This window comes from Manacus vitellinus, unplaced genomic scaffold (assembly GCF_001715985.3).
Source record: "Manacus vitellinus isolate BGI_N305 unplaced genomic scaffold, ASM171598v3 scaffold_88_pilon, whole genome shotgun sequence".
Taxonomy (NCBI): Eukaryota; Metazoa; Chordata; class Aves; order Passeriformes; family Pipridae; genus Manacus; species Manacus vitellinus.
This window is the reverse complement of record NW_021940861.1, coordinates 360,507-370,527: the sequence shown is the minus strand read 5'-3', so window position 1 is coordinate 370,527 and position 10,021 is coordinate 360,507. Positions and strand designations below refer to the sequence as shown.

General features: G+C 40.1%; 1 protein-coding gene across 1 annotated transcript in view; it reads right to left on the bottom strand.

The window, feature by feature from the left end:
• Positions 1-1,315: 1,315 nt before the first annotated feature.
• The window catches only part of LOC108641912, a 15,065-nt gene continuing 6,359 nt past the window's right edge, over positions 1,316-10,021 (bottom strand). Inside the window, exons 3-4 of the mRNA XM_025896431.2 lie at positions 2,325-2,468; positions 1,316-1,550 (exon numbers count right to left, since the gene is read on the bottom strand). Coding sequence (XP_025752216.2) covers positions 1,506-1,550; positions 2,325-2,468 — 189 coding nt within the window. The 3' untranslated portion in view covers positions 1,316-1,505. The remainder of the gene's footprint in view (positions 1,551-2,324; positions 2,469-10,021) is intronic.

Here is a 10,021-nt window from a genome sequence, read left to right as displayed (position 1 = left end):
AAATATTTTTATAGGGTCATAAAATTATTAGGACTTTATGAAGCATTCTGGTTGGTTCTCTAAGTTGTTTGGTGTTAGATTTTTTGCTAACTGTTTTAACATTTCACATTTCAATAACTCATATATGAATTAAACTAAATTTGAAGACATCAGATGTGTATGACAGTTGCTGCTTGTGAACTGGTGTTTCTCACATTCCTGGGACTGTAGAATCACAGAGTATCCTGAACTGAAAGGGACTCACAAGGATCATTGATTCCGAATGTTTACTCCACACAGGGCAAGCTTAACAATAAAATATGTGTTTAAGAGCATTGTCCAAACACTTCTTGAACACTTGCCTCTTTACTTTATATTGCCTTTTGTTTACTAGGAATCATGTTCCTAACATACAGTGACATTCATCTGGCTCCTTTTTCTGATGAGCAGCTGTACATGGAACACTACTCCAGAGCCAATTTTTCATAATTACTATTAATGTTATTTTATTTTTATCAAAGATTCAATAGAGGTTAAAAGTTACATCAGTTCTTTGATTCAGCATAAACTATCTGTCAGCATTGGAAGAGAGTGATTTTGTTTTCCATGTTCACTTCTGCTCTGGCCTACAGTCATAATGATGCAAGTCTGAAGGATCTCTCAGAAGTGATAGACTGGGTATCTTTTTGAAAGAGAAATTTTCTCCATGGGGCATCCATTGTGAGAAAAAGAGTTGACTGTGAATCAGAATCAGAGAATCATTAAGGTTGGAAAACACCTCTAAGATCACCAAGTCCAGCTGTTAACCTAACACTGCTGGTTCCACTGCTAAATCATGTCTCCAAGTGCCATATCTGCACATGTTTTGAACACTTCCAGGGCCAGTGATTCCACCACTTCCATGGGCATTCTGTTCCAGTGCTTGATAACCCTTTCAGTGAAGAAATTTTTTTGAATATCCAATCTAAACCTGCCCTGGTGCAACTTGAGGCTATTTCCTCTTGCCCTGTCAGATACTAGTGTGCCCTTTGCTCCACCGAAGCATGGCAAGCTGTGGATGGTGATCTTAGTATTGCCTGAAGTCTCAGGTGTGTGAGCACAGGAAAGATTCCTTGTTAATCTTCATGGAGATTAAGTATAATTCCCTTGTCTTGAAGAATTTCCAATTTGATAGTTACTTTCTGCCCACCTAAATTTTTCATGCAGCTCTAGCTAGAAGTTGTGCTGCTTTTGCCTTGAACTGTCCTACTGCTACCATCCACTGTTGAGCTGTTGCTGTGCTATCTATAGGAGGAAACATTTGCAGCAATATTCTAATGAGGAGAAATAGAGATTATTCCATTCCAGCAGAGGACAGGTTTATTTTTAAACATCTCCAATCCTTCATGTGATACAGATCAGTTAATTCATAAATCAGTGGCTTACAGAATATTATTTAAAAGTTTCGGATAAAAGATACTGTGGAACTCTGGGGTTAACTGTTTTTAAATCTGGAGGGTTATAAATGTAGTCTTTCAACTGTTCTTTCAGCTTGTGTAGAAAGACAGACTGCTCTCTTTGTTGGCAAAAACCTGGCAAAGATAGCAAGCATAAATAGGCAGCAAGTGGTTAAAAATAGTATACATTTTGTCTGTGGTTCTCTTCAGTGATAAATAAGCAACTCAGTTATACAATGCAGCAAATATATGGAAAAGGGTAAAAGATCACTTGCAGTGACTGGTGTCAGCTGATTTCCTCTGTTGTACTTAGTGGAGTTCTTTCCTTAAGGATATGTCCTCAGATATCTTTAAGGCATAAAGTCATCTGGGCATCTTCCCTTTAAGCAAGTAGCATTATGGCAGAATTCATGCATACTTAATTGCAGAATTAATTGCATAATTAATGCAGAATTTTTCAATATTAAAGGGGTATTGCCAGATTGGTTTAGACTATCTCATCCATGTTGCGTAGGAGTTGTATGATGTTGTAACAATCAGAACAAACATTTAAAGTTTCCCTTTTTATGTGCTTCTGAAAACTTGGAAGGCTTGGCCATGGTATTTTATCTAGATGGCACTTCCATTACAAGGAGTTGAGCTTCATTGCTGTTTCCCCTTTACATCTACTTTCATTTATCTGCAAGTAAAGAGACCTATTAAACTTTTCAATGAGTTGATAAAAGAGTTATATGCAGGAGGAAGATCAAGCATGTATATTTTCATTTCAAATTTCATACTGGAAATAGTCTGAATATAGATTAAATGCACAATTTCACAAATTGGTAATATGAAAATAATATTTTCCCTATTCCTTTTGTATAAGATGACCTTTATTTTCCTCTTTAATGTCAATAAAAAGGAACTGACCTGTAATACAGTTATCTCCACCACTCTTGATTTATACAAGGTCCACCTCCAATTCTGGAAAAGCTCAAAATTACAAAAGTAGCTTAAAAGTGCCTCAGCCCTTCTCCCTATTCTCTGCTTGCTGTGTGAATTCTTGCATTTTCTCTGCCAAGAGGAGAAAGGGAAAGAAGTGCTTAGCCACATCTCACCTGCCATTGATATATGCCATTTACAGTTACTCTACCCAGGTCTGGTTGAAACACAGAAAAAACATTTTCCCCTGAACATTGTGTGTGTTACTACTTCTAGAGACCAAGAATGCTTTTAAGGGGTCAACCTGTCCAGTCTGCACACTGTGGTTGAGTATTTTTGACAACCTGTTGTGGTACATTTGTATGTCTGGGATTTGTTTTTGTGGTTTTTTCTCTCCCTCTCTTATCTTCTTGACCAAATCCTACAGCCACAGTAGCCTCTTTGCTTAACAGAGCTCTGTGGTTGTTGATTAGAAAGTCAGGAACTAACTCTACAAGTGCGAACAAAACTGCTGGAAAAAGCTAACTATGATATTTAATATTCCTGGTTTTCTATGAATAACAGATGTCTAGAGATATGCACACATTAGGAATCCTAGAATCATTTAGGTTGGAAAAGACCTTTAAGTTCATCAAGCCTAACCTTCAATCTAACACTCCCATGTTCACCTCTAAACCATGTCCCTAAGCACCACATCCACAGGTTTTTTAAATACCTCCAGGTATGTTGACTTAACCACTTTCATGGGCAGCCTGTTTCAATTCTTGGCAACCCTTTCTGTGAAGAAATTTTTGTTAATGTCCAATTTAAACTTCTCCCTGGCACTACTCAAAGACATTTCCTTTTGTCCTATTGCTTGTTACCTGGGAGAAGAGACCAACATCCAACTGTCTACAGCTGCCTTTCAGGTAGTTGTAAAGAGCAAGAAGGTCCCGCCTGGAACTCCTTTTCTCCAGGCTGAGCACTCCCAGCTCCCTCAGCTCCCTCACAGGACCTTGTGCTCCAGACTCATCTTCATTCCTCATGTAAAGGAAGGCCTGCTGCTGTTCTAAAGCAAGGGCTGCTGCTCAGAAGGCAGCCTTTGGGGTGCTGGCCCTGAGGAAGTCCCCATGCCCAGGAGGCCCAGAGGTTGCCCCTGCAATGGCCATGCAATGGGCACAGCTGAAAACACCTGGAAATGGTGGTCAGATGGCGTTACTGATGAGGTTATTCAGCAGCAAAGGAACTTTTTTTTCTTTTAAATTAAGGAAACTATGAAAAACAATCATAGAATCATAGAATCAGCTGGGTTGGAAGGGACCTCTGAGATCATCAAGTCCAACCCTTGATCCACTACCACTGCGGTTGCTAGACCATGGCACTGAGTGCCACATCCAGTCTCTTCTTAAAAACCTCCAGGGACGGAGAATCCACCACTTCCCTGGGCAGCCCATTCCAACGTCCTTTAGTACATGCTTGGCAATTAATTGTTCTGCAAAACTGGTGCAATGAATGCAGAAACCTGCCAGACTGTTTGTTCAACAGAGTTAAAGAATCTCAGCATTTTGATGCCAGCTGTGTGTGATGTGTCCAGATGAAGATCTGATGGATCAGCAGGCAGAGTGAGGCTAGAGACAAACTGCCTTGCCAGTGCCCCCTCTCCAGAGGGCTGTTGGGAAAAAGACCATCTGTCAGAAGGAACAGCTTCAAACCATCTTTAATATATCAGCTAAACCTGTGTTTTGAATCCCACTTGAAAATGAAGCAGTAGCCAGAGTATTTAAAGACCATTCTTTCCTCTTTGCAAAGGGCCCTGCAAAGCACAGGGGTGCTGAAATAGCACATCCTGAAATAAGTAGCTCTAGCTGTCCTAATTGCATCACCATTTAGTGCTGTATCTAGTAACAATCCAGACTGAAGTCATACATTCCCTGATAATTGCACTGACTGCCACATCTAAAAAGACGGGTCATGCTTTTTAGATAATATAGATGGATTTTTTTTTTTTTTTGGAAGTGCAGGTATAACTTGGCTGTCTTCTTGCTTTAACGTTTCTTCCCATTTCTTTTTTTATCTTCTTTTCTCTTCTTTAGCCCTCCCCCCCCTCCTTATTGGTGAGAGAAACACCAACAAGGAGTCCTGTCCTGCCAACGCAGACAGGGACAAGCTGGTGTTTCAGGCCCTCCCCACGGCAAGGAAAAGATCCACAGTCAGCATTTGATGACATGTGTCTGGTTCAGCTGCTGGCGCTGCTGGATCCAAAGACGAGCAATTAAGAGAGTTAAAAACCAGCTCTTTTCAGGGAAAATGCAAGAAAACAGAAATATTTACAAAGTATCTTCTGCCCTATTACACTCCAGCAAGTTTAACAGAGCCAAAACTGACAACTCAGCTCGGCTCAGCCATTCCCTCACTGCTCCACTTGTGGGACTGGAGAGAGAATTGCAAGAGTAAAAGTGAGAAAAACCATGGGTTGAGATAAAGACAGTTTAGTAGGGACTCTAAATCATAGTTTCTTTCAACACTTAGAGCTTTGCTTATCTTAAAAGAAAAAAAAGCATTTGGGGAAAATAGCATTTTAAATGTATTGTTCAAAGAAAAGATTTCTTAATATGCCAAGAATAAATGGGTGTTTTGTTCTGTGTAAGCTCTTTTCAGATTGTTGTAAAGGTATTAGACTTTTCACAATTGTAATAAGGAAAAAAATTAGTAGAAGTTGCATTAAGTACAAAGCTCTGACACTGAAAAAGGCATTGGAAGGAGCTTTATGAGTCAGGGCTATTCAGACAATTCCCTGTCTTTTACTCGAAGATCCATGTGACCAAATATAGTCTTTGTGGGCTTGACTGGGGAGGGGGTAGAAAAAGGAAGGATGAGGAATGGATTGGATAACCTCACTCTAATCGCTATTTTTTTCTTGAGAGGAGAAAATATAATCTAATTATTCCAAAATGGAATATTATGATCTTTCAATAATATCTTTATAGCAGGCACTACTATTTTAATAAATATATTTGAGAACTGGGTCTGGGTTTGTCTGAGTTTTCCTTTTTCACTTAACCTACATTTAGTTGCCAGCTGCACTGGAAGAGTCTTTATCGAAGTCTACACTGTAAGGAAATTATTCAAAGAACAGACCTACAGCTTTTGTGCAAAGATCACCATGTTTTTAGTAAACCAGAAATTCACTAACTAAGTTATGGCAAGGCCTGGTAAAAAATGACAGACTGTTAATATTCTTGATTTCATTAGTTCCAAAGTGAGCAAAGAGTAATTAAAACTATTACCTACATTGGGATTAGATGATTTAAAGATTTTTTTTTTTAAAGGTAAGAATTTTGTCCTTGAAGTTTACTCATGAAAGAGTGGTATTGAGCTCTAGGGCATTCACAACAACTTTTATAATTCTTAAATAAACCGGAGACTATGTCCTTCTTGCTACTTTTTCAGACCTTAAAACATGTTTCTCATAGTGAAATATAAAATTTGTCAAATAGAGTATGAGTAATAGTTCTGAATTGTCGGGGGCATTGCTTTTTCTCTGATAAACCTTGGAGTAATGGTAGTTACTCCAAACCAAAGGGTAATGGTAGTTAAATGAAAATGTTACCAAGAATATGCCTCCATCTTTATTTTTAATAACTACCTATAAATCAATTAAGAGGATAAAAAAGATTTGGGTGTTCCTTGAAATAATTAATTGTTCCAACATCTTCCATTTGTGTGGCCTTACTTTACAAATCGCTTAAAAGAGGAGTACTTCATAAAATATCACAGACATTAAACCTAAAGAGTAACCATTGGAGGGCAATCTTTTCTGACCTGAGGAACTCAGCTTGCTTTTCTAGTGTATTGTGAGAATTTGACTAACAGCTCATAAAAACAACACCCATGAAGAGTATCATGGTTAATGATCCATAGCCATATTCTTGAGGTGCTTAGTGTCTTTGGTGAACTGAAGACTAATTTTTATATCAATATAAAAATAAAGATATAAACACAAATATAATATGAGTATGACTATAAATATGAAATATAAATAAGAAATATAAATATGACTCTTCTTTACAAAGTTTGAACTGAAGAGGGATGAGGCTCTTTGCTTGCCATATGGTACAGTACTTTAGCCCAAGAGTGGCTATTGTGAGTGGCAAATGAGCTTTCCTACACAGAGATAGTGTGTTACACTGTGTGCATCACATAAAGGTTGAAAATTGTTGTAGAAAAGCTTGCTAATTATTGTGACACAGTGACTTACCTTTCTTGACCATAGGCATAAATTCTAGTCACTAATCCCTGTGACTAAAAGAGTGCAAGAAATCGTGCAATGCTTTACCGGGAACTAATTTTTAAACTTCAAAGGCTGCAGTGCAATGCAGAATTGTTAAATATTATGCATATTGCAAAATGCTGAAGGGGTTTTAAAGGGGTTTGAAAAGGAAATATTCTTAAATTGTTTTTGCTTAAAAGGCAAGCACATTACGGTTAATAGAGCCCAGATGCTGACTGGTTTTGAAAAGCTGAGCAAGCTAAAACAAAAAGTGTTTTGGTGTATGTCAGCCTGAAATGTGAGCTCTTTTAAAAGGATGTTTTTGCTGTTACAACATAGCATTAAAACACTTTACAAATTTTAGAACAGTAACTTTCTCAAATGACATTTTTATAACATGACTTTGAAATGTAGCTATGGCTAAATATTCATAAGGAAAGTTTTGGACTTGCCTTGTGGTCTGGTGGGCAGTGCCAAATTAAAATCACAATCCTGCCTGGTTCATGCTGAAAACCATGACCACTGAACAAGCGTATCCTCAAGCAGTCCTGTTTTCAACTCCCTGGGAGATGGTAGAAGAGAAAAGAGGTAGTAGGTAGACAGCCTGACTTTGAATGAACCATCAGCAGGAGTCCAGACACTTCTCCAAAGGCATAAAGAAAATGCCCAAGCCTTCCAGGTCATCTTATTTCATATTTCCCTGTGGGGCTATCACTGGATTTCTGTTGGACTAGCTTGCCTTTATGGGCTGATGAAATTGAGCATCTTCTCATCTGTGAACTTTCCATTGTGATTTTTTTTTTTAGCCACAAAGAAATGCAGTTCTCACCCTGGGCACCAGGCAACCTCTTCTGGTAGAGGATACGGGAAAGAAAGAATGAGTATTAAGGGGGGGGGATGGGGGAGAATAAAATAGTACTGAAATGTAAGGACAAAAGGCAACTCTGTATGCAATAAAAAAGAGAGATTGGATAGGATATTTGATGAGAAAATTGCCCCAGAATTAGTGGAAGTGCTAGATTTGCTGTGGTTTGACTGACTGTGGGGAGCCCTTCTGACAGTAACTGCAAAAGCAAGTAAGGTCTTGTGGCCTGGAGAAAATTGCTGAACTAGAAACATGATTATCAGTCTAAGGAAATTTGCTTGTAAGCCACCTTTATCCTGGGAAAAAAGATGCAGTTCATATAGTATGGGAGGAAAAGCAAGGGGAAAAGTATGTCTGCTTGACACTGAACTTCAAAAAGGAAAAGATGATTGTCAAAGGAGGTGATTATGCTCCTCTGTCCACTTTCATGAGACTGCACCTGGAGTCCTCCATCCTGCTCTGGGGCCCTAACACAGGAAGGATGTGGACTTGCTGCAGAGAGTCCAGAAGTGAGCCACAAAGATGATCTGAGGGCTGGAGCACCTCTGCTATGAACACAGGCTGAGAGGGTTGGGGTCGTGCAGCCTGGAGAAGAGAAGGCTCCAGGAAGACCTTAGAAAAGACTTCCAGTGCCTAAAGGGAGCTTACACCAAAAGGGGCTTTTTACAAGGGCATGTAGTGATAGGACAAGGGGTAGTGGCTTCCAACTGAAAGAGGGCAGATATAGGTTAGATATTAGGAAGAAATTCTTTACTGTAAGGGTGGTGAGGCACTGGAAAAGGTTGCTCAAAGAAGTTGTGGATGCCCCATTCCAAACAGTGTTCAAGGCCAGGTTGGATGGGGCTGAGCAATCTGATCTAATGGAAAGTGTCCCTGTCCATGGCAGAGCGGTTGGAACTGGATGATCTTTAAGCTCCCTTCCAACCCAAACTGTTTTATGATTCTATGGTCTGATTCTCTATTCATTGAAGAAGGAACACCATGGTAAACACATTCACTCTTGGAATAGGAGAAACTGCATCAGGCATATCTATCACATTTAGTAAAACTGAGCTTGTTTGGGGGAAAAGTTTGATGAAATATTTTTCTTTATAAATATAAACTATATGACAACAGGGTAAGATGATGTGACAAGTCAGGGTGTCCTATTTCATCTGTGAAATGGTTGTAACAGGCATCACTGGTGAAATCATTGCAGCATTACATCCCATTTCCCAAGTTCCTGTGCTCCTTCCTACTGGGGGCAAGAGCGGACTTGAGCTCAAGTTTCAGTATAAAACCTTGGCCCTTTTGAATTCAGTGAGAACTTTACCATTGCCTTCAGAGGGACCAGGATTTCACCACACTATGTGCATTAATTCTCATTGAAACATTCAGTGAGAAAGCTAATTATGATAGTGGCCTCTGTGATGTGGGCAGCTACAAACTCATTTGTTGAGCAGTCATCTTCTTTTAAAAGCTTTTCCTCATTAGGGACTTTGGTTCTGGATCTACAAAAGATCCCATTGACTCCACTTGAACTTGGGGCACAGTTCAAACATAGAGTGACTTTGGCACTCGCTGCCAGTTTCATGAGCTCCAGATGCTGTCCCTTGCTGTCTTGTGGACTGACACAACTCGTGAAGCTGAGCTACCAACTAAACCAGGGAACTTACTGGAGTATAAAAATAATCCTATGAAAGCTCCTGTTTCATTGAGCTGCCACCTAAGTTCAAAGGTAAGGGTAAAGCTGTGCAGGTTTCTTAGCCTCAACCAGATTTGAGCAAGCAAACCAAGGTTTCTCTTTCTAAGGTGAATGAAAATAACTGCAACCAACAAGGTTGCAGTTTTACTAAAATATTTACTAAAATAAAAGAAACAGTCCCTCTCCACTGCCATTTACTATGACTTTAAGCTCAAATAAAGGAGCAGAGAAGCCATGCCTGTTGAAGGCTTTTCTTTGTGCAGTAATCTTGCCTCCTATTTTACTTTGTAAAAGCCTCTGCCGTGGAGTTAATTCTACATGTATGAATTAGAACTAAAGCAGACACACTCTTAGGAGATAGGCTTGGTCTTGAACCCTAAGCATTGATGGCAAAAGGATTGGAAAAAGGCTACTTTTCCAGAGGGTAGTGGTCAACGCCTTAAAGACCTGATGGACATTAGTGACAAGTGGTGACCCTCAGGGGTCCATACTGGGACCAGTGTTATTTAACATCTTCATTAATGACAGAAATGAAGGGATCGAATGCACCCTCAGCAGATTTGCAGATGACACCATGCTGAGTGGTGAAGCTGACACTCGTGAAGGACAGGACAATCTAGAGGGTCCTGGACAAGCTCAAGAGGTGGGTCCATGGGAATCTCATGAGGTTCAACAAGACCAAGTGCTGGTGCTGCACCTGGGTTAGGGCAACCCCTGGTATCAATCCAAGGTGAGGATGAACAGATCGAGGGCAGCCCTGGGGAGAAGGACTTGGGGGTGCTGGTGGGTGAGAGGCTGGACCTGCCCTGGCTGTGTTCGCTGGCACCCAGAAACCCCCCGTGTCCTGGGCTGCACCCAAAGCAGCGTGGGCAGCAGGGGAGGGGGGG